The sequence below is a fragment of the Quercus robur genome, chromosome 5 (genome assembly GCF_932294415.1).
Source record: "Quercus robur chromosome 5, dhQueRobu3.1, whole genome shotgun sequence".
Taxonomy (NCBI): Eukaryota; Viridiplantae; Streptophyta; class Magnoliopsida; order Fagales; family Fagaceae; genus Quercus; species Quercus robur.
In genome coordinates, this window is record NC_065538.1 from 39,338,680 (window position 1) to 39,361,310 (window position 22,631).

The 22,631-nt window shown below is 35.2% G+C and overlaps 1 protein-coding gene and 1 long non-coding RNA gene across 2 annotated transcripts; both read right to left on the reverse strand.

Moving 5' to 3' along the window:
• Window positions 1-3,769: 3,769 nt before the first annotated feature.
• LOC126725891 (uncharacterized) lies at window positions 3,770-11,069 on the reverse strand. Its single transcript, XM_050430902.1, has 6 exons — window positions 10,972-11,069; window positions 10,750-10,829; window positions 8,590-8,660; window positions 4,412-6,726; window positions 4,061-4,318; window positions 3,770-3,976 (listed from the first exon to the last, which is right to left on the reverse strand). Exons 4-6 carry the CDS (start codon window positions 6,697-6,699, stop codon window positions 3,835-3,837), a joined length of 2,688 nt encoding a protein of 895 aa, XP_050286859.1. The 5' UTR covers window positions 6,700-6,726; window positions 8,590-8,660; window positions 10,750-10,829; window positions 10,972-11,069; the 3' UTR covers window positions 3,770-3,834.
• A 2,957-nt stretch (window positions 11,070-14,026) lies between these two features.
• On the reverse strand, window positions 14,027-16,689 carry LOC126729079 (uncharacterized). Its single transcript, XR_007656488.1, has 2 exons — window positions 16,322-16,689; window positions 14,027-14,374 (listed from the first exon to the last, which is right to left on the reverse strand). It is a non-coding gene; the product is annotated as an uncharacterized LOC126729079 (long non-coding RNA).
• Window positions 16,690-22,631: the final 5,942 nt, after the last annotated feature.

The window sequence follows — 22,631 nt, forward strand, 5'->3', positions numbered from 1 at the left end:
TAGTGAACCAAAAGAGATAAAAAATTGTTAATCTTATTTATACATTTTAAATTTTTGGATCATTGTGTGAATTTTAATTCATTCAATTAGTAAATTTAATTTTACTTGAATAATTAAAGTATGTATCAAGTCAAAACTACTAAAAAATTGAAACCATATAAACATAAGGTTAAAGATATAGGTGTTTAGTCATTAACAGCAAACATAAAAGTGTTACCCTAAGAATAATTTGCACTGTACGAATAACTACCTGCAGAAGGCGGCTGTGTCTCATCATCATCATAATCATCTCCTTCCTCCCATCTTGCGTGCTCAGCATCATAGGCGGCCCTTAACTCCTCCTGCATGATGTCTCGTGAGCGTGATGAACCTTGGCCAACTTGCACAATTGTCAATGGATGGTCCCTCTCCTTTCCTGCAGCAAACGACCGAAAAATTAGTTACAATAGTAATAAATATCAAACATTACATTTCAAGATATGTAAACTACCTGTGGGTTGTGACCCACCATCACTAGTATGGGCGGCTTGCAGCTCCTCCCCTCTCTGTCGTGAACTCGAGGGTCCTTCGCCGACTTCTACAACTGGCAATCGGCGTTTCTTACCCATTCCTGCGTCTAACAACTTTACAAAACAAAAAAAGTGTTAACTATAGACAACAATCAATTGCATAAAATGTAAGTTAAACATTTTTGGGTTCTGACACCCTTTACAATAATTCAACCATATACACGTTTCGTGCACCAAGATAGCCAGAAGAAAACTTTATATTAAATGTCGCAATTTTTGTTAGAATTGAGCTGGGTTAGGACCTATGGTAATTAAGATCATGAAGGTAAGATATTAAAGATGATTTTAAAACCCCCATAAATGAACCAATAAAAAGCTAGACTTTGGTATATTTACAATCTGCTACAACTCATGTAAATAAATACAATAAGAAAAAGAAAAAGAAAAATTTTAATTTGCTTTTGACGTCTACGTTTTTAATGACACCTTTTTTGTGTTGGTGGGTTTAGACAGTTAGCTTGTACTGCATGTTATAAGCAACTGAGGTACAAAAAATCAAGTGTTTTGACATATGATATATGGGTTTTCAATTTTAATGATGTTTGGGAAGAAAGAAAGGTTTCTCTCTTCTTCTCTAGTCTCCACCCACTGTGGTTCCATCTTTTTTGTGTAGGGTCTGTCTGTCTTCTGTCTGTATGTATGCAGCTTATGTCTTTGGTTAGAATGTCCCTTTGTATAGGGGTTTCAACGTTCAAAAATATCTAATAATAAGATATTCAGGACTCGTTCAGCTATAGGATGAGTACTATCCACCATCAGACTTGGAGAAAGGGTGGAATGTTTCATGCAACATAATTGGGGTAATGACTTAATGAAGGACACAATAAAATGGGCCCATAAATATCAAAGAACAAGTTAAGGATGGTGATGTAATCAGCTTACCTCATGCCATTATTTTGAATAAATTATATAAGCTTTTCTTCTCAAAAAAAAAAAAAAAATTTATATAAGCTTTTCTCATATGGTCCTAGCTAGCAGTGAGTACTGGTGTCCCTAGATACAGCTAATTACTTAATGAACGGGTGAGGTTTTGGTTGTTGATTTTTCTTTATTACGGTTTTCAATTGGTAAACTGAAAAAAATAAAAAATAAAAAAAATCCTCCATTTATGGCAAAATTGTGAACAGTAGGCCACAAATGGAAAAGGCACTCTAATCAAAAGCATTCATATTAAACTAACCCATACCGAAAGTCTGACCACTATGATCCTATAAATGTCTAATACTGGCATGTTGTTTATTGAGAGTACTGTAATTGTTCAGAAATTGTTTTTACAATAATATGGAGGAGTGGGATCCTGTTTTGGTACATACCCAATTTGAATTAAGGCTATATGACCTAACCTGGCAAGACATGCCTATTTCACTTTCCTGTAATCAGATTCATAGATAATTCGTGACAGAAAAATTGTAGCTTGATCAGCCGAACTTTAAGAACTTACACATGTATACTTGGCTCGGTTCAAATTGATTTATATCTCTCAGTTTTAAGTTCAATTAAAATTGTCAAGAGTCTCATAACTCAATTAGTGTTTTCAAATAAGACATTTAACATTCAAATCTCTTTCCTAATCAATCTAATTATCCAAAGAAAAAAAAGATAAAGTTTGGATTGGCATATTATAAAGTTGGTTAGGTAAAACAAAAAACATTTACAAAAACAAGCCATGATTATTTTCTAATATCAGACTTGGTAAAGAGAGAGAAATGATAGGGCATTCCAAAGATGCCGAAGAGATAGGGTGTTTCACGGAAAACGGAGACAAAAAAGGTATTTCTAGCCAATAGGCATAGTCTTGGCTGATTGGAGGGGAGGTTAGTGCAAAGCAAATTGCCTAATACACGGGTTCTTTAATATATAGTCTTGCTGGTTACCATCACTATCAATCTATATCTGCATTTGAAGAACGCAATTGGCAATATCAACATCATTTGATCCAAATTTCAAAAATGACAATATAATACACTGCGACATAATTATGATCAAACTACCCTATAGTTATGCTGATAATCCCCCTAAAAAAAGACCTTAGGGCTAATAACCCCCCTACAAAAAACCTTAGGGCTAATCTAATCACAAGTCAAATCTAATCACAAGCTTAAGCTCGATTATTAGACACGCTAAGCTCAAACAATGTATTGCATTGGTGTACAAAACGAAGGTGATTTGAGTGTGTATATTTGGAGGGGTAGGTATATTCACTTGTACAGGTGTTCCTTTTTGAACTAGGACTAGGCTCGAGTGGATTAGCTCCCCATACTTACTTCTTATCGTGATAGTTGATTCAAATCAATATGGTATGACCTAAGTAAAAATTAAAGGAATTAACAATATGAAGAGGAAATAACAAATTCAACAAATATTACACAGAGGCATTCCAACTAATTCATGAATGAATACGTTTTCATTAACAACTGTAACATCCAAACACATAATACACTACTAAATTATTACACTACTCATCCTCGGTGTACTCATCCTTGTTGTCGTCTTCATTGTCAGAGTCATCGTCAATAAACTCATCTTCATTGTTTACTCCATGAAGATCTCTTTCAGCAATGATGGAGGCATCAATTGTCATTCCCTCTAGATCATCCCGAGCCCAACGAAGGTTGTCACTCACAACCTCATTACTACTTATATTGTAGGGAACATTTTCAGAAAAACTATATATGTCATCCTCCTCACGTTGGGGACCAACACCAGCATCAAACACGTCCCTAACTTTAGTTTTGACAACAGCATACCAATCTTTGTGCCTTTTATCTTCCACATAAAAAACTTGTGTAGCTTGAGATGCCAAAACGTATGGTTCATCTATCATTTTATCCCCACCATGTATGAAGTGTGTAAAGTTTACCATAGGAAACCCAAATTCATCAGTCCTATATCCTCTCCTATGTTGGTCATGAACCCATTTACACTTGAATAACACATGTTTGATCTTGTCAGAATAATTCAACTCAATTATATCACTTAAAATACCATAGTAAGTATTGCCCCCATCAGTAGCCACACTAACTCCACTATTCTGCGTTTTCCTATTTGCCTCATCATTTACACTCCTAAATTTTAAGCCATTTATTACATAATGCTTGAACCGCTTTACATAAATATACGGCCATTTGGACAATGCAACAAGGGTATCACTAACTCCCTCCCTTTCCTTATCAGCACCAGTGACGGACATCACCTAACATCAGTTGGCCAAAACAAAATAATTCATATCAGTACAGTTAATCATGGTTGAGACAGTGTTACAAGTTTAATAAGTTGAAAATGTCATACGTACGTGACCCCCAAACCAAGTACAAAACTTCTCCATGTGGTGCTTATATATAATGGCATCGGAAACGTTACGATTGTGGCCTTTTCGAAGTTCATCCTCTATCAATCTTTTGTGCATCCTGTGCAGGCAATTGTATTAGGGTTAATAGACCTTACGTACATTGGATTGACGTGCAAAGGCCATTTGTATATGTAATACTTACTCACGAAAGCGGTTGATGTTTTCAGAATTGAATAAAACGTAGCGATGGGCTTGGGTCCACTCTTTATTGTTTAATGTCATGATCGAAACCACCCCCGTTGACTCCTCAATCATCCTGGTGGGTCGATTGAATATAGTTTCCACTCCTTCCATATACCGTGAACAGAATGTTAAGCACTCCTCTACTATGTATCCTTCAGCAATAGACCCTTCCGGAGCAGCTCTATTTCGTACGTAAGACTTAAGACGTGAGAGGTACCTATAAAGGAATGATAAGATTAATGATTGGCAATGGTAATTCGAACACGCACATGAAACTGGAAGTTGATCAATAATATTACACACATCTTACCTCTCAATGGGATACATCCAACGGTAGTGCACTGGACCACCAATCTTAGCTTCAGCAGCTAAGTGCATGACCAAATGTACCATCACTGTAAAGAAGGATGGAGGAAATATCTTTTCCAATTCACACAATGTCACTGCAATCTCTGCCTCACTAGTCACAATATCTGAAACCGTAAGGGTTTTGGAACAAATTTCTCTAAAGAAGCAAGCTAACTTTATCAAAGGCCTACTAACATGAGATGGCAAAGACCCACGTAATGCTATGGGAAAAAGTTGCTGCATCAATATGTGATTATCATGACTCTTCAAACCAGAAATCTTGCGTTCTTTCATATTCACACGCCGTGAGATATTGGAAGCGTACCCATCGGGCACTGTTACATCCTTCAAAACTTGCAAGAAACCATCTATCTCCGATGAAGTCATATGAAAACATGCAGCCGGTATGGTATACTGGTCATCACTTTTTCGTTGTAGGTGGAGTTCACTCCTTATCCCCATGTCCGCCAAGTCAAGGCGTGCCTTGTAATTATCCTTCGTTTTATCCTTCAAGTTCAACAGTGTGCTTAGTATATTGTCCATCACATTCTTCTCTATATGCATCACATCAAGATTGTGTCGCAACTTGTGATCCTCCCAATAAGGCAAGGTAAAAAATATACTCCTTTTCTTCCAACCACTCCGGTCTGCCTCCCTTCTCTTCCTTTTTTTGTAAGCAAGCTGACATTTCCTACCCAGACAACGTCCAAGTAAATGTTCAGTTTCCACAATAATGTCAGATGTGACTGGTGGTTCAGGAGCCAATCGAGTATCAATAGATCCATCAAATGACATACCATCTTTGCGGAAATCGTGGTCAACATCCAACCATCGCCGATGTCCCATGTAACAGAATTTGCGACCATTTCTCAAATATCGAGACTCGGTCTGAACGGCACAAGAAGGACACGCCAACTCACCTTTGGTACTCCAACCCGACAAATCTGCGTATGCAGGAAAATCATTTATGGTCCACATCAATGCTGCACGCAATTGGAATACTTCTTTTGATGATGCATCGTATGCTTGTACTCCAACATCCCATAACTCCCTTAGTTCTTCTACTAACGGTTCCAAGTACACATCTATAGCAATCCCTGGCGAGGTAGGACCAGGAATAACTAATGATAGAATCAAAGATGACCGTTTCATGCACAGCCAAGGTGGGAGATTGTACGGGACCAACATGACAGGCCACGTACTGTGACTAGTACTCATAATTCCGAAGGGGTTGAACCCATCCGCAGCTAATCCAAGTCTGACATTACGGGGGTCAGATGAGAAGTGTAAATGCTTACTGTCAAAGATTTTCCATGCATCTGAGTCAGCAGGATGCCGCATTACCCCATCATCAGTACGACCATTAACATGCCATTTCATAGAACTAGCCAGATCGGGTGACAGAAATAGTCGCTGCAATCTTGGCTTTAAGGGGAACCACCGTAGGATCTTCGCAGCTTTCTTCTTCCCCTTACTGGATGAAGCATGCTTACTAGCAACAGATGCCTCATTTGTTTTCCACCTTGAAGCTTTACAACAAGGACACGCCTCAAGGTTAACATTTTGCTTCCAAAACAGCATACAATCATTGGGACAAGCATGGATCTTCTCATAACCCAAACCCAAATCTCGAACTATCTTCTTAGCCTCATAATGGTCCTTTGGCAACTTAGCGTCTGAAGGAAGCATATCCATCAGGACTTGAAGTAACAGAGTAAATGACTTATTTGTCCAACCACACAGAGTCTTCAACTGGAACAACACGACAATGGCTGAGAAAATGCTAAATTTTGTACAACCTTCATATAAAGGTTTGTCTACATCATCTACCATCTTGTAAAACTTCTTGGCGTCATCATTCGGACCTTCACCCGGACATTGCGCAGTTGGACCTTCTTCCATTGGTTCGGGTGGGATTTCATGCGGGGGGCACAAATCGTGCAACATCCCATGGAAATCACCATATGGATTTTGGGTTTCTTGCACATGAGAGCTCCCACATTCGGTAGCTGGCGTAGCAGCCGCCGATTCACCATGAAATTTCCAAACTTTGTAATTTTTAAGCATCCCCGAAGCCCAACAGTGCTCACGTACCACATTTAGCGGTTGTATAAGCAAATTCACACATTTCACACAAGGACATAAGATGTTCCCATTGCGCGCGGATGGAGCAGCAAATTCCACGAATTGGTTTACACCTTCAAAATATTCCCTTGTACCCCTCCGCTTCTCCATCCAACTTTTGTCCATTGCGATACAATATTTACGGAATTTTACCTACACCAAGATTTGTTACTACAAAGATACTAATTATTATAATTACATTCATTTGTCATTTGTTAAGAACAGACATACACAAGTATGCGGCTATTTTCTTAGAACATATAACACTTGTCCTAGACTAACTCAATGTGATAAGTTGTAAAAGTAGTTAAGCATAAGTGTTTACAAAATATGAAAAAAAATACCAAATTCATGTAATTGAAGGTATTATTAATAACTTAATAATAATTAAGTCTATAATACCATGATGCTCAATTACTTGGGGCATTGGTCAAAAGTGAGTTCAAAACATTTGTCAGATAGGTTTAAGATTTGGTGTGATTCAAGTTTATAGTTGTTTTGTTGAGGTTTTTATTTTTATTTTTTTTGTTTTTAGAAAAAAAATTACATTAGTTTTTCCATGTGTAGCAATTTAGCATATGGGACCCTCTATGATAGTGGGTTTTGTTTGCATTAATAATGATTGCAAACTTGCAACTGTTAAGACTTAATTTTACATGAATTAAATTTTTACTGTTGGGCGATTCCTTGAGTATGAAAGTCGATACATCTTGATCATTTTGTGTTCATTATGTTTGGATACATCATTATCATATATTTGTTTTAATTCATCATACAATCCTGGATTTGTTTGCAATTAGCCAACAAATCCGGAGTATCTATGCATTTCATTTTTATTCATCTATTGTGAAATTCTGTTTAGGTTATTCGAATGTTGTGGCCTATAGTTTTCTAATACTTACAATTCAGACCAGAAAAAGGGGGGTCCCATCTGTCGTGAAATTACCATTAGTTTATTAGAATGTTGTGGACTTTAGTTTACTAATGACTTAAGGCTCAATGCCAAGAGAGCACAATAATTACACTTTGAAAGCAGTGACTGTGTGAGCTTCATCTTCATCTATTAAAAACTAGGTGGAAATTAAATTATTGGAAAAACATATCCAAATCAAATTAATTTATGTTGATAAAAACGGATAAATCAGAACTTACTTGTGAAACAACATGCATATTGTATTTGAAACAACATAATAATTTCTTACTGCTGTGAGTTTAAACTTGAAACCACCAATTATTTCCTACTGTGAGGAACACAACAACCATTATAACCACATGGCAACAACTGAAACATATTCAAAATCTAAACATTAGGTTAGATGACAACTATCATTGAGGTCGTTGTGACATAGAAATCTACTTAAAAATCATGGCATTATAGGCACTTTATAATACCAACCAATCAAGTAATTTAACGAAATCCACTATGATACATCTATGGGTTTGGACACTCTGACAGCATGTCTAAGACAAATTATGAAGACATAGTAACATTGAACTTAATTATCTTTAGGAAAAATAACATTATTTTCTTCTTTATTTGTCAATGCAAAAATGTGTTTAATTGGGAATCTAATGCATTGCACAAGAGAGTGTACTTAGGTTTTTCCCTAAAAATAATACCACTATGCATATGCATGACCAACTCTAGGCGTAGACCTAAATCTCCCTTGCTTCAAAAATTTGAAAAGGGTCCTATAGGTTGTCTGGGCGGGGCTGGCTAACAGGGCCCACGGTTTTCGAAGGGAGGGGCCCAACTATTAAAAACATACAATATACCTATGCAAAGAAAAAAAAATTTGTGGAGGGGGGGGGGGGGAGGGGCCGAGCCCCCTACTAGGTCCATCCCTGACAGAAAATCATGTACTTCAACAACAAAACACAACTACATATCCAAAGAAAATTCATAACTCGTAAAAAAAATAAAAACCATTCCATTAGCATACATTTAGTGACATGAAGTTGCAAAATATTAATCTTTGTACGGGAAATAAGTGTAAATTATGGTTCAACTTCAACCTGCTAGTGAATGTCGGTTTTTGATGACCAGTATGGATGAAATTTTCACACCGCTTGTTTACTGTTTGCACCTGAAATTACGAAATAATTCATATTAAAGAACATGGAAAGTTTTATATAAAAGGTTGTAGGTATGGCATATGTAATGAGAATTAAACCAAAAAGACATTGGATGACACTAGATAAAAAGACAACTTAAATACATTGGATTATCCCCATTGAATTCAAACACATATTTATATTAAAATCTATAAACTATGATTACACAGTCCTGGAGTGGACCATTGGACTATTCATTTGACTTGGTGATGCACTAAATGGTTAGTATTATTATGAGAAAGGCTTGTAGTTCACTTCAATTACAATGGGAGTTGCAATCTTTAGCATATTATGTGAAACTACAAAAACGTACATAGCAGCAAGGTTAATGTAACACTGTGATGTTTGATGTGAAATTGCGTTAGTAACAGTAATAGGGTAATGCACAAGCAATCATATTGTCATTAGTCAAAATAGAGTAGGTTAAGTGACTAGAACAAACAAGGAAAACTACCTTCACCATAACGTATGATAGAACACAAAAAACTAATTCCTATTGTAACTATTAAAAATTGAGATGTGAGTACCTTACCGATGTAGAGATATATAGTGAATAACTACTCTAGTCTAGGAGGTCCCTTGTTCATATTATAATTTTTTGTCACCATGAGGGTGAAAATCATTGATTCAAATCTTGTGTTTTAATTGGAAATTGATCTTCTCTATTTCATCCGTTTCATGGTTGATTAAGAATTTTTTCGAAGATCTAACGGTGTATAATTTGTCACATCATATAAAATTTTTAATAACATGACAATTATTTTATTTAATAATAAACGAAATAATATTTTCGAAAAATTATATGTAGCTGTAGAATTTAGTCAAATATACCTTAAGCATCATGCAAATATGCTTAGCATCACATTAGATGCTATATATCCAGCTCTTGAAGAAATAAGGTGAAGAATTTTTTTTTGAGAAGAAATAATAGTTTGAACAATTATTTATTCTATCGAAATAAATAAATAGAAGAGATAATAATTCATATATTTTGAATAATCACTTGAAGCTATGTTCTGAAAAATGTAAGTTAGAAATTAAAACAATTCGTATATTAATGAAAACGAAAATTCTATATAAATTAGAAGTAAGAAATAAAATTAATGAAAGAAAATTTAGGTCACTAACTTCAATTCATTAAATTACGAGACACCTATATATGTACTATTGGTGTTATTGTGTTAAATGTACGTGAGCTCCATAAATTGGTTATTGTATTATAAATTCCGAATGTTTGTGGTTTCTTTTAAATTGGTTATTCAAATTTCAAAATGTGTAATATACCCATTTGACTATTAGAGTGTTGTCATTTTACCCCTTGTGCCACCTTAAAAAACTACAAATTATATATTTTTATAAAAATGATATCAATACAGCAGTTGTGAATAATTAAGCATTAACTAAAACACAAAAAATGAAATAAATATTCAGTGTTTATTAGAATGACAAAAAGAGCACATTATCATCTGGCTATTTTTAATGGGTGCTATTACAATTCTGTTAACAAGGAATCTATTGACTCTCACTCTATTAGAAAGCAACAAAACAAGAGACAATTTAAAAGATGGCCTCAACACTTTGATTTAGAAAAATATTTGTTCACAATTTTGAATTTTTAAAAAAATTGGTTTTTTTTAAAAAATTGGCATATTTTTTATATATATTTCTCATACATTTGAGCAGGACAAAACAAATTCAAGAAGAAAATTTTAAGTTTTTAACATTAGATACTACTTTATAGGATAAACATCAATATGGCTAACTGTTAGGATTAAAACACTACATTTTATATAAAAAAAAATTGTCAATAAAAAAAAAAAAAAAAAAAAAAAAAAAAAAAAAAAACATCTACAACAACACCCAAACAAAAACAAACATGGATCTTGGATGCTTTTCATTTAACAAAAATAAAAGAGAAAAAAATCAGTAACAGAGAAAAATGGCTGCCTTTTACCGTAATAAAAATAAATAAACATGATTAATGATACTTGAGACAGGAGATATTACAAATGATACTCATATTATCATTTTGAAAGAGAGAAAAAGGAGATTGTTTCTTACATGCAGTGCAAGGAAATCCCCCAAGTAGGGTCAGTAGACGTCTGGACGTGTAGGGGCAATTGGGCAGATCCACTTAATCTCTGTCACAGAATTGTATTAGAAACCTAAGATACTTTTGACAAGAACAGTTAATTAAGAACAAGGAGGTGTTATATATATGCATGGAGAAGAATATGTACAAGCTGAATAAGTTCATAAATAATGAAATATGTGTATCCTTACATTTGCAAGAGGAAGGGATTCCAAGAGATAGGAAGAGCTGCTAGAAAATGGAGCATGACATGAGAAAACAATGTAGCTTATTCAATGTTGAGCTATTTTCATTAGGGTAGACGCATATATACAAGATGGACCTTATATGCACGTGAACACAACTGCTTAATATAAATTTATATATTGAATTAACATTGAGAAGAAAAAAAACTGATCAAAACGCAACCATTAAAGCAGAAAATCAGGATTATGTTGGTATCATTGTACACAGTACTCAACAATGAAAGAGATTAATGTTGAATAGGGATTTAATATTCATCACACGATACAATGGGATTTAATCAAGTGCACTAGCAATTTGCATGACAGTATTTCCATATATACATATGAATATCCTTTGTCAAGGTCATCTGTAGTTGCTTAGGTGCGAGAAGAACCAAATGAATTATTGTTTCTTGCACATGAATTTGGCATATACTTGGTTCCAACTTAAGGCTTCTCAAGTTAAGCTTACATGAAATCAAGCAAGTGATGAAAGGGACAAATAGAATTGGGTCTAGTAATTGAAGATGAGCTACTGACTTAGAACCCAAATAAAATGCAGCAACGTACTGAAGTTGCTCAATATATAAGTCAATATATATTTTAAAGTATAGCTTATGGGTGCATATCACCATTAATTGGGTGATATAGAATCCCAATAATGTGACCCAATTTGGCGAATAACAAAATGCCAAATCATTTAAGAAAAAAAAATTTATTGATATCATTATACAGTGGCCGCCAAAAGGTTTCTATAGTATACGAAAAAAAAAAAAAGCCACTACAGGTCACATTCTTCTTAATACCCAGACACTCCTAAACTTTCATTGCCTTTCTTTACAACCAAATACCCTAAACATTCATGGCTGGCCAGATGTAATATTTGTGTCAAAGCTGACCAACGAAATTGATATGAGCTAATAAAGTGAGTCAATCCATCTATGGAGTATGGACTATACCGATTGATACAAATAATTTTTTATACTTTTTGGGTCTTGAAATATAAGGAAGTGACTATTTTTCTTGAAATAATGACGTACTTCAGCTTTTTTTCTTTTTCTTTTTCTCTAATGAATAATAAAGCTTTAGCTCTTAGAACCCACAACAACCTTAGGTCCTTATGCAGGGGCATGTGTAATTCTTATCCCCAACATTTTGCGATGGCCACAATCTCAAAAAAAATTTATTAAAAAAGGAAAAGAAAAAAGACTTAAATGGATGAGATCCATAAGCAAAATATATTAAAGAAAGGTGGGTGTGTAGTGCAAAACTGCTAAGAATGAAAGCTTAAAGAAAATTATTTTGTTAAAAAAAAAATACCCTATTATTTGTTTCTTTGGGACAAACTAACTTTTTTTTTATGCTTTGATTTTGTCAAAGCATTCACATTAAATATACTAAAAAATTTAGCTTGTAACACCTATTTTCTCTCTTTTCTCTCTCCCTTTCCAACCAATGAAAACAAATGAATTAAATAATGGTAGCAATATGCTACAATGGTAGCAATAGGCACACCTAACAAACAAAAAAAAAAAACTAAACACATCCATTGATAAATTAAACCCAGAATCTATATACCATATATTCTGTTACTATCATGATTCATGAATAGACTAACCCAACAAACTGCAAAAAATCATAATTTGCTTAAAACATGTTGATAGATCCACACGTCATATGAAATACTTAATCCTTTGACTGCTTATTACCAACATATGGAGGTATGTGACGTATGTCATACAAAGAGTTTCAAATAGAAGTGCAATAAATGTCTGGTCATAGCTCTACATGAGATAAACTTTAAAAACATATAGAACAGATTCCCCTATTCTGTAACATCATAAATAAAGCTAGATTGAATTACCCCTTTTGTCTTTAACCTTTGCTAACCGTTGCCCCATGTTTCAAAATTGTTCCTAACCTTCAAATGTTTCAATTTAGTCCTTAACCTTTAAAAAATGTGTCAAAACGGTCACTGCTATCAACTAATGAATGGAAAACTATGACTTCGCAAATGGAAACACTAAGATCAAACACTTTTAAGTTACACATGCACCCATTGGGTCTTAAACCTATGACCTCACTCTCCGCCTAGCACTTATAAAGGGCGGAGGTGCCAGTTGAGGTAGAGCTCATTGGCAACACTGACAGCTAGTTTTATTCAGCTGAAAGCAAAAAAATTCAAAGCATACCTTCAATGCCTTGAAAATTGCATTTTTTTAAAGTGAATCAAGAGCAAAGAAAACCAACCAAAAATCAGAGAAGTACAGCCTTCTCCACATAGCCACTTAATCTGAACATCATTACTCTATCAAACCACAAAAAAAAAAAAAAAAAAACAAAAAAAAAAAAAAAACACACCCAAAAATATAATGAAAACAAAAAATAGCCAAACTTTAATCCAAGGCCCCCGCGTTTTGTAGTGACTCCCTAATTTTTGCTTGGTCATGAGTGAAGGATGAGAAAACTAGAGAGATTTTAACCTCCAAGTCACATAGTCAACTTCTTTGTATAGCCTTGATTAAGGCAATGTGGATACTTCTAACTGTAGCGTCCTTTTGTTTCCTGCATGGGTAATTATAATCGCTATTTTAGGTCTCCCGTCAATTTTCAATTGATTCACTACTCAAGGCTCCAAGCCGACAACTATCCTTTTTAATTCTATTAGATCCGAACATTGGAAGATTACTGATTTCTTCTTGTTAGTCTATAAGTGAGGTTATATTTGATTCATGAAAGGCCTTTTCCTCTTTAATATTTAACTTCCACTTAAATCTAATTTCCTTCTTCCTTTCAACTCTAATATCTATAGCCCTCCTATCCACTGCATTTGAATCGTAAGTGCTCCTAAAGCATCCGTTCAATCCTCCTGTAAGTCTCATATGCATTTCTTAGTTTTCTCTTTTCTTCTTCCTTAGGTGATAGTTCTTGTTGCCCTACCATTATGGGCAAGCTTACTATATTTATTGACTCTCCTAAGAACACAGGTGAACATATATTTACAAAGTTTTCACCGTTCACGTTTCCATCAATGCACATAAATTCCCAGTTAAAAGACCTAAGCTTTCTTCATTTTCTCGTGTATTTACAACATTTTCACTATTCAGTGCTCTACCCTAAACATATATATGAAAAATTATTAACAGCAATGATCACCAATTCTCTAGGTTTCTTCGTTCCTTTATACATGAAGTACTCTTTTTTTAATAAGTTTTTTCTTACCTATTAAAAAAAACAGTAGTGACCATCCAAAATAGAAAACTATATGTCCACCTTGATTTATGAACTCTCTTCCGGCTTCAGAAAATTGTAATATTCAAGTTGAGTCATCTCTCCACCATGTAATGGGTCAAACTTGCATCGGTAGACTCTGCATTCACAAACCAATTAAGAATTTCACTAAAAGTTGAATTTAGAAAATAAAAACCATCAGAATTGGATTACTGGCAAAACACATGATCAAGTAAATGAAATATGACCATATAATGAATCAGCACAGAATTCACCCACTTGATAAAAAATAAAGGAATAATTTCTCTTTATGAAAGGACAAATAAAAAGAAAAATTGTTTCATGATCCGATCCATGGCTGGATTTCGATATCAAAGTAACCAGATCACTACCATGGTAACAAACTATATCATGATCCCACTTATTGCAATCAAAAACTTTGTAACAAGAATTACTAAGCTGACTAGATCATAGAAATGAAATCCAATGCATGAATAATAGAGAATTTATTAAAGAAGATATATCTCTGTAATTTATTAAAGAAGTTAACTTGAAATGTGATGGAAACCCCCTTCAAGTCTCTGTCAAATCCAACTTGAAATGTGATGGAAACCACTCCAAATATATGGTTTTTTCCTCACATGTGAGGGTAATATTCACCTAGTCTTCGAGCAGTGGTCCCGGCTCTCATGTAAGAGTGGACCTCGTGGGGCGACTCATATGTAGAGCTCATCTCAATGATCTCATATGTGAGAGCCTGAAACATTGCTCTAGAGTTATATAAGTATTTTCCACATATGAAACAAAATATATGAATATTTTTATGTCCTCATGACCTACGCTTGGCTCCTTAATTCCCAATATCCTTTTCCCCTTCTACTTGATAGTATATATATATATATATACATATATATATATAAGGTAGCCAAATTATATACTAAATTTGTGGAAAGCCACAAAATAATTTGAGTGTCTTCCTGATAAGTACCAATTGGTTTCATGGTAAAGTGACGTAATTCACGGTCCAATAAATAGAATTAAGGTCATGAGTTCGAGTTATAAGATCATCTTTGTAAAAAATTTATATTAAAAAAATTATGCTAGAGTTTTCTAATTTTTAAAGTAATCCATTATCTTAACTTGAGGATTAGGATTTAGGAACCTAGATGATAAGTAGAACTTTTAGCTCTGGAGCAAGTTGATTTTTTTTTTTTTTTTTTAATTGCCAATGGCCGGCCATATGGCCTAACCACATTTATTTGTTGTTTAGCTGCTTAGTTCTGCCTTTCCGAGATCGAATCCACTCATTTATATTTATAAAAATAGAAAGTAGACTTTTTGTTTAATTTAATTAGATCTTGTAGGATATGTACCTCCCATTAAGCTTTATAATATCTTTTTAATAATTTTGGGCTTTAAACTTTAAACTACCTCTCTACCCTTAGTCATATGATATAGTTCATTTGCACTAAACAACACACTTCTGATTAGAACTTGTCTTGCTAGCAATTGCAAACACTGATTTGTGCCTATGAAGCAATTAGTAGACTAGTTTACTTAATTTACCTAATTTCTTGCTCAGATGTATCTCCCTTGAAATTTTACATTATGCTTTCAATAATTCTGTAGTTGAACTTTCGTTATTGCCTAGAAAGACCCAGAATCTAGAAGATCTACAACTAGAATAAACAAAGGTGAAGGTACTATCCTCCCTGTTATACTAAAACTTAGGTACAATATATTAGGTTCTCCACACACACGACACACCCATTGTAAACACTCAAAAGCCCACAAACCTAATCTCACAAATTTCCCTCAGCTCATAAACTCCATTACAAAACAATCACACACACACACACAGAAACAGGAAAAATCCAAACACCCAAACACAAAGCCATTCAACCACATAAAAACACAAACACATACTCAAACCAACAACAAAAACCCTAATTCACCACTCCCACACACAAAATCCCCAACCCTAACCCCTCCAAACCACGCAAAATCCCAACCCTCACAAAAAACACCAAAAACCAAGAAACAAGAGCACAACAAAACCAAACAACATCGCAAAACGAACCCATACCAAAACCTTGCTCGCAACGGATCCGGATTCAGCAGCAGCAGCAGCACCGCCGACGACGCCGTTTCGGGCCTCAACGGCGTCGGCGTGTTCGAGGGAGGAACAGATGGATGAAACGGCGTCGTAGAGGTCAGCAGGGAGAGGGAGGTTGCGAGAGACGAGGTTGAGAGCGCAGATCAGAGACTTGGTGCTGCGGACATGGTCAAGATGTGATCGATTGGAGATGGAGGGAGAGGGTTAAGATCGGGTTGAGAGATTGGGTGGAAAAGTGTTTTTAGTCTGATATCAGATCGGGTTGAGAGAATGGGTTTTCAATTTTTAGGCTTAGGCTGATACAAACCCTGAAGCCGCGGTTTTGACCCGCGGCTATAGGAAAAACCTGGGGCTGCGTTCCAAAAATGCGGCCCCAAGGTTCTGTCTTAGGCCCCGTTTTTTAAAACGGGGCTTTAGGCTAACATTGGGCCGCGTTTATTTCTCGAAAAAACGCGGCCTCCGAATGGGCCTATGGCCCCGCGAGAAAAACGCGGCCTTAAGGTCCCCTCTTGGGCCGCGTTTTTCAAAACGGGGCTTTAGACTAACCTTGGGCCGCATTTTAAAAATGCGGCCACAGTAAAAGAAATCCAAAAAAAAAAAAAAAAGAGTTTGCGTCTCAGTAAAATGTGGAAGTCCTTAGGCCGCGTTTTTTTCTCTAAAAAACGCGGCCTCAGAATGGGCCTATGGCCCCGCGAGAAAAACGCGACCTTAAGTTCTCCCTTGGGCCGCGTTTTTTAAAACGGGGCTTTAGGCTAACCTTGGGCCGCATTTTAAAAATGCGGCCACAGTAAAAGAAATCCAAAAAAAAAAAAAAAAAAGAGTTTGCAGAAAAGTAAAATGTGGAAGTCCTTAGGCCGCGTTTTTTTCTCTAAAAAACGCGGCCTCAGAACGGGCCTATGGCCCCGCGAGAAAAACGCGACCTTAAGTTCTCCCTTGGGCCGCGTTTTTAAAAACGGGGCTTTAGGCTTACCTTGGGCCGCGTTTTTTATGGCCGCGGCTTAAAAAACGCGGCCCAAGGCCCCCGCGTTTTGTAGTGGATAGATAAAAGATTAAGCCAATTCCAATTATTTGAAGATTTTTCTAAGGACTTAGTCTTTTTGTGTGTGAAGTACCTTTGCTTTGTTGTCTCCATGGTGTTTGGATGGCATTGAGACTTGAGGTCCAAGGATTTTAGTGAGAAACTTGTTTGGAGTAAATTCTTTATTTGGTTTACTAACGGGTTTTTACATTGGAGTGACCTTGGCAAATTGTAAGGATTTTAAATAGGCATTGGATTGATGTAAGTAACATTTCCCTAATTGGTTTTAGTTTACTTATACTACTGTATTTTAGCTATTGAATATTGTTTTACAATCGTTCCATTTTTTATGTCAATTGTATTATTACACTGATTTAAAGTAAAAAATAAAGAATTATCATCAACATATTTGATTACTAAATATATGATTTTATATATGTATTTGAATGAAATATATGTATTTGAACAATGATTTTGATTTTGAACAATTTAACTATGCCCCAGCTTTGATAGCTAACCAATGGGGGTTACTCATTGGTATCGAAACTAGTTTCATCTAGGGCAACACGAGCCTAACGTGTTTCGAGACCCAACTAATGGGAGATATACATTAGCACAGAACTGGTTTCATCTAAATCTGATGCCTAGTCATGGGGACATAGCATGACCATAGTCATACAAGATTGTTAAGAATATGAATATGTTTGAACATATGAACTATTTTAAGTTTATGAAACTTCTTTTATTCAGTTTTGATACCCATAGTATATTATGACTTTTGACATCTATGAAATATTTGATCTTATAAACAATGTATTATTTTGTCAATCTATATGCTTGTTTCAACTAGTTTGGTATTTGGTTACTTATTGAGTTGTCAACTCATCCCCTTTTCCCCTCAGTTTCAAATTATAAAGGATAGAAAGTTTTAAGACTTTTGCTGAGGGTGTACATGAAAGAAGATTTATGAATTTTTGAAATATGATGATCTTGTAATAATTAGTATATCTTTTGTTTAACGGTCATGAGGTTTGGATTGTTGTTTCTATTGGTACTTTGGAGATCTTTTGACAATTGCATTATGGAGGAGATGGCAAAAGACTTGTGTCGCTACTGTTCGCTTCTCGGTCTTGGTTAATGGATCTCCTGTTGGCTTCTTTGGTAGCTTTAGAGGTCTAAGACAAGGTGATCCATTGTCTCCCCTTCTCTTTCTTTTGATCATGGAGGTTTTAAGTCATATCCTGAAGAAAACTGAGGAAGGTGGTCTCATTTAGGGTTTTCGTGTGGGTCCTATTAATTCTACTGGTATCTGTATTTCTCACCTATTATTTGCTGATGATACCATTCTTTTCTGTGATGCTTCTAGAGAGCAAATCCCTTTCTATTAGGTTGGTTTTGACTTGTTTTCAAGCTTTTACTGGTTTGAAGGTGAATGTGGGGAAAAGTGAAATTGTCCCAATTGGGGAGGTGAGCAATATTCAGACCTTGGCTAATATTTTTCAATGTAGGGTGGGCAGCTTGCCTATGATTTACTTGGGTACGCCGTTGGGAACTTTGTATAAAACAACCTCTATTTGGAATCCGATCCTTGAAAGGATGGAAAAGAAGCTTTCAGGTTAGAAGCGGCTTTATTTGTCAAAGGGTGGCATACTCACTTTGTTGAAAAGTACCCTTCAAGCCTTCTAACTTATTACCTTTCCCTTTTTACTATCCCTAAAGCTGTGGCAACTAGATTGGAATGTATTTAGAGAAATTTCTTGTGGGGTTCATCAGTTGAGTATTTCAAATATCCTTTGGTGGCTTGGGAAAAGGTTTGCTTACTGTGTGAGTTGGGTAGTTTGGGAATTCGGAATTTGGCATCTTTAAATCAGGCCCTATTAGGGAAATGGCTTTGGAGGTATGGCCATGAAACCACTCATTTATGGTGAAGGGTCATAGCCATGAAATATGGGGAGGGAAAAGGGGGATGGTGCCCTAGAGTTTGTAGAAGGGCTCTTGGTTGTGGTTTATGACGGAGTATTAGTGAAGGGTGGGAAAGTTTTGCTAAGCATTTGTCTTTTGTGGTGGGGGATGGTGCTCGTATTATTTTTTGGCATGAAAAGTGGATTGGGGATGTTCCTCTTAAAATTCTCTATCCTTAGCTATTTGTGTTCAGCCAATAAGGAAGCTTTTATTTCTAAAGTGTTAAGCCCTCCAATGGGTGTTAATGATAGGGTGTGGAGTTCAAGATTTTATAGGGAATTCAATGATTGGGAAGTTAACAGCTTCCTACTCCCTATTTCATTTCATCCAAACCCGAATTCCTAAGGATGGAGGGTGTGACAGGCTTTATTGGAGTCTTAATGGAAGTGGAGAGTTTGATATTCGGTCTTTTTGTCATAAGATTCGAAATGCAGCTCCTTCTACTTTCCCTTGGAAGGGCATTTGGAAAGTTAAGGTTCCTAAAAGGGTGGCATTCTTTATGTGGACAGCAGCTCATGGTCAGATTCTAACTTTGGACAACCTTATGCTTCCCTTTGGCGAATTGTTGTTGTAATGCGAAATCTATGGATCACTTGTTACTTTTTTGTCCAATAGCTCATTCTTTGTGGATGTATATGCTTTAGTTGTTTGGGATCGATTGGGTCATGCTAGGTTCAGTTGTGGACTTATTATTTTGTTAGTATCATTGGCTTGGGAAGCATAGTTCTAATATTTGGAATTTGGTTCCAAGCTGTTTAATGTGGACTATTTGGATTGAACAGAATCGGCAGTCTTTTGAGGATGAGGGGAAAACTGTGGTTCAATTATTATATTTATGCCAACAGACACTTTTTGATTGGTTTTGATGTTGGGGTTTCTCAGATTGTTCTACCCTTATGGATTTTCTTTTGCCTATTAGAATTGCTTAGTGGTTGCTTGTGTCATTTTTTTTCCTTATTTTTCTTTGTTCACTACTGTGAACTCTTTGTATTTTTCTTGCAATTCCTTTATTTGTAATATTTTCTTTTTACTTATCAAAAAAGAGAGAGAGAGAGAAGATATTTTTGGATTTATTGATGAAAATTTTTTTTAAGGATAAATTTTTAGTTGCTAAGAAGACCTTGCACACTTGTAGGGTGAAAACTTCATAAACATGTGGTTGTTGTCATGTGCCTATCTTATGGTTGGGTTCAGAGTGTGACAATAACAATTATATTATTATAAAAATAAAAAGTAAAAAAAGAAAAGAAAACCCAAAGGTTTGCCTCATACACTGACAAAAATCTCCTTATGATTTATTTTTATTTTACAACTTGGTATTTTGGTGTGGGAATAAAGTTAAGAACACAATTTTTACAACAAAGTTTAGGCTGTAAATTTTTAATAGTAGATGAAAAAATGATGTCATTTGTAGGCCCAAACGAAAACTAGTAACAATTTGTTGTCTAAGCCTAATCTTTATTGTGAAATTGTTGTACCTGTAGCATTACTCTTGGTGTGGTGATGTACTCTTTACTAAAACAAGTATAGCAAATTTCTATCCCTCTTAGCAATCCTCTATCCATTATTCTAAGTTCTTCAATGGATTTATTTTAAAGGACAATACAATCAGCTAGCATCTCTTAAAATAAAATAAAAAGTAAAAGTTTTGATTCTATATTTCCCCTTTATGGTACTAAAAGTGCGAAATATACTACTAAAAAAAGTTGGGCAAATTGTTAAGTACACTCCTAAAATTTAGAGTTGTTTAGATTTTATACTTTAAAGTTTATCTCTATTAGCAAAAGTAGCCCATCTGTTAGTGGACTAGCCATTTACCTCCATTAGCAAATGCAGTCCCTTCGTTAGTGCCCTAGCCTATGTGGCTATTAAGTGACACATTGACGTTTGACGTGTCACGTAGACAAATCTACTAACAGCAAGGTTACTTTTGCTAACAAAGTAACTTAATAGTGTTTGCTGACAAAGAAACTTAATAGTGTAAAATTTAAATTTTCAAATTTAAATGTGTAAAATTCAAAGGAACTTAATAGTGTTTGCTAACAAAAAAAAAACTTAATGGTGTAAAATTTAAATTTCAATGCGTAAAATTCAAGCAATTTTAGTATGTTACTTAAAAGGTTTAAAAATTATCCACTTTATACATATTGTTTGGTTTAACTTTTCTTTTTAGGTTATTTAAATTATATATAATTGATTTATTTATTTTTATAGAAACAAACAAACACAAAGGGGAGGAAAAGAGTCACTTTAATTCTCAATGGAAAAAATCAAAGATGAAGATAACAAAGATGAGTAAACTGCAGGACAAGAAATATCTTGAGTAGCGAGTTGTGACCTGTGACGCTTAAAATTCAAAACTGTAAAGGGGTCAATAATAATCATATATGAAAAAAAAAAAAAAAAAAAAAAAAAAAAAAAAAAAACGAAGCGAAGAAAGAAACAAAGCGTATAGCACAGGGCAGGGACAACGCCATGTGGCAAAAAAAAAAAATTGGAGTTTGGAGTGAGACGCAGATGGTCATAGAGGCACACAGGCATAACTGTTTTTTTTTTTTTTTTAATTTTTATTTACGTGATAGAATTTCTATTTTAATCTTTTTTTTTTTTTTTTGAGGAAAACCCTAACTTAATCTAAGTAAATATATATGTGAAACTTCCTCCTAAAAACTTGAACTAATTTATCTAACACATAACTCAAAGAATTAATACTTACCAAATCAAGACTAATTTTATATAGGACTCTCCTCTAGGGTAGGAGCGCTTCCTCTCGTTCCAATACGAGGTTCTCCCTCCCTTAGTTCCTCTAAGGGTTTGATTTTTTCTTTATTTCTTTTTTCGGTGCCTTCTACTTTTGAATCATGGAGGACGATGTGAGTAGTATTTTGGAAAACATGAAGCTGACTACTGATGAGGAAGAGGTTATCTCTATCTCGGATGAAGGACGGATAGCGGAGATTGAAAGTTGCTCTCAGAGTTTGTTGGGGAAGTTCCTCACGTGTAGGTCTTTTAATAAAAGGGCTGCTCAAGGAACTATTAAACGGGCTTGGGGTTTGGAGAATCGGGTACAGGTGGTAGAGGTTGGGGCAAATCTCTTCCAGTTCAAGTTTAACTCTGAGTTTGACATGAATCGGATTCTAAAAGGAGGGCCATGGACCTTTGACAACCAAGTGTTATTACTTGTTCGGTGGAAACCAGGGATGACTGCTACAAACGTGAGGTTTGAGACGGCCTCCCTTTGGGTGCAAATATGGGGGGCGCCGTTTGACATGGCTTCTCCGTCAGTGGCCGAGGCAGTGG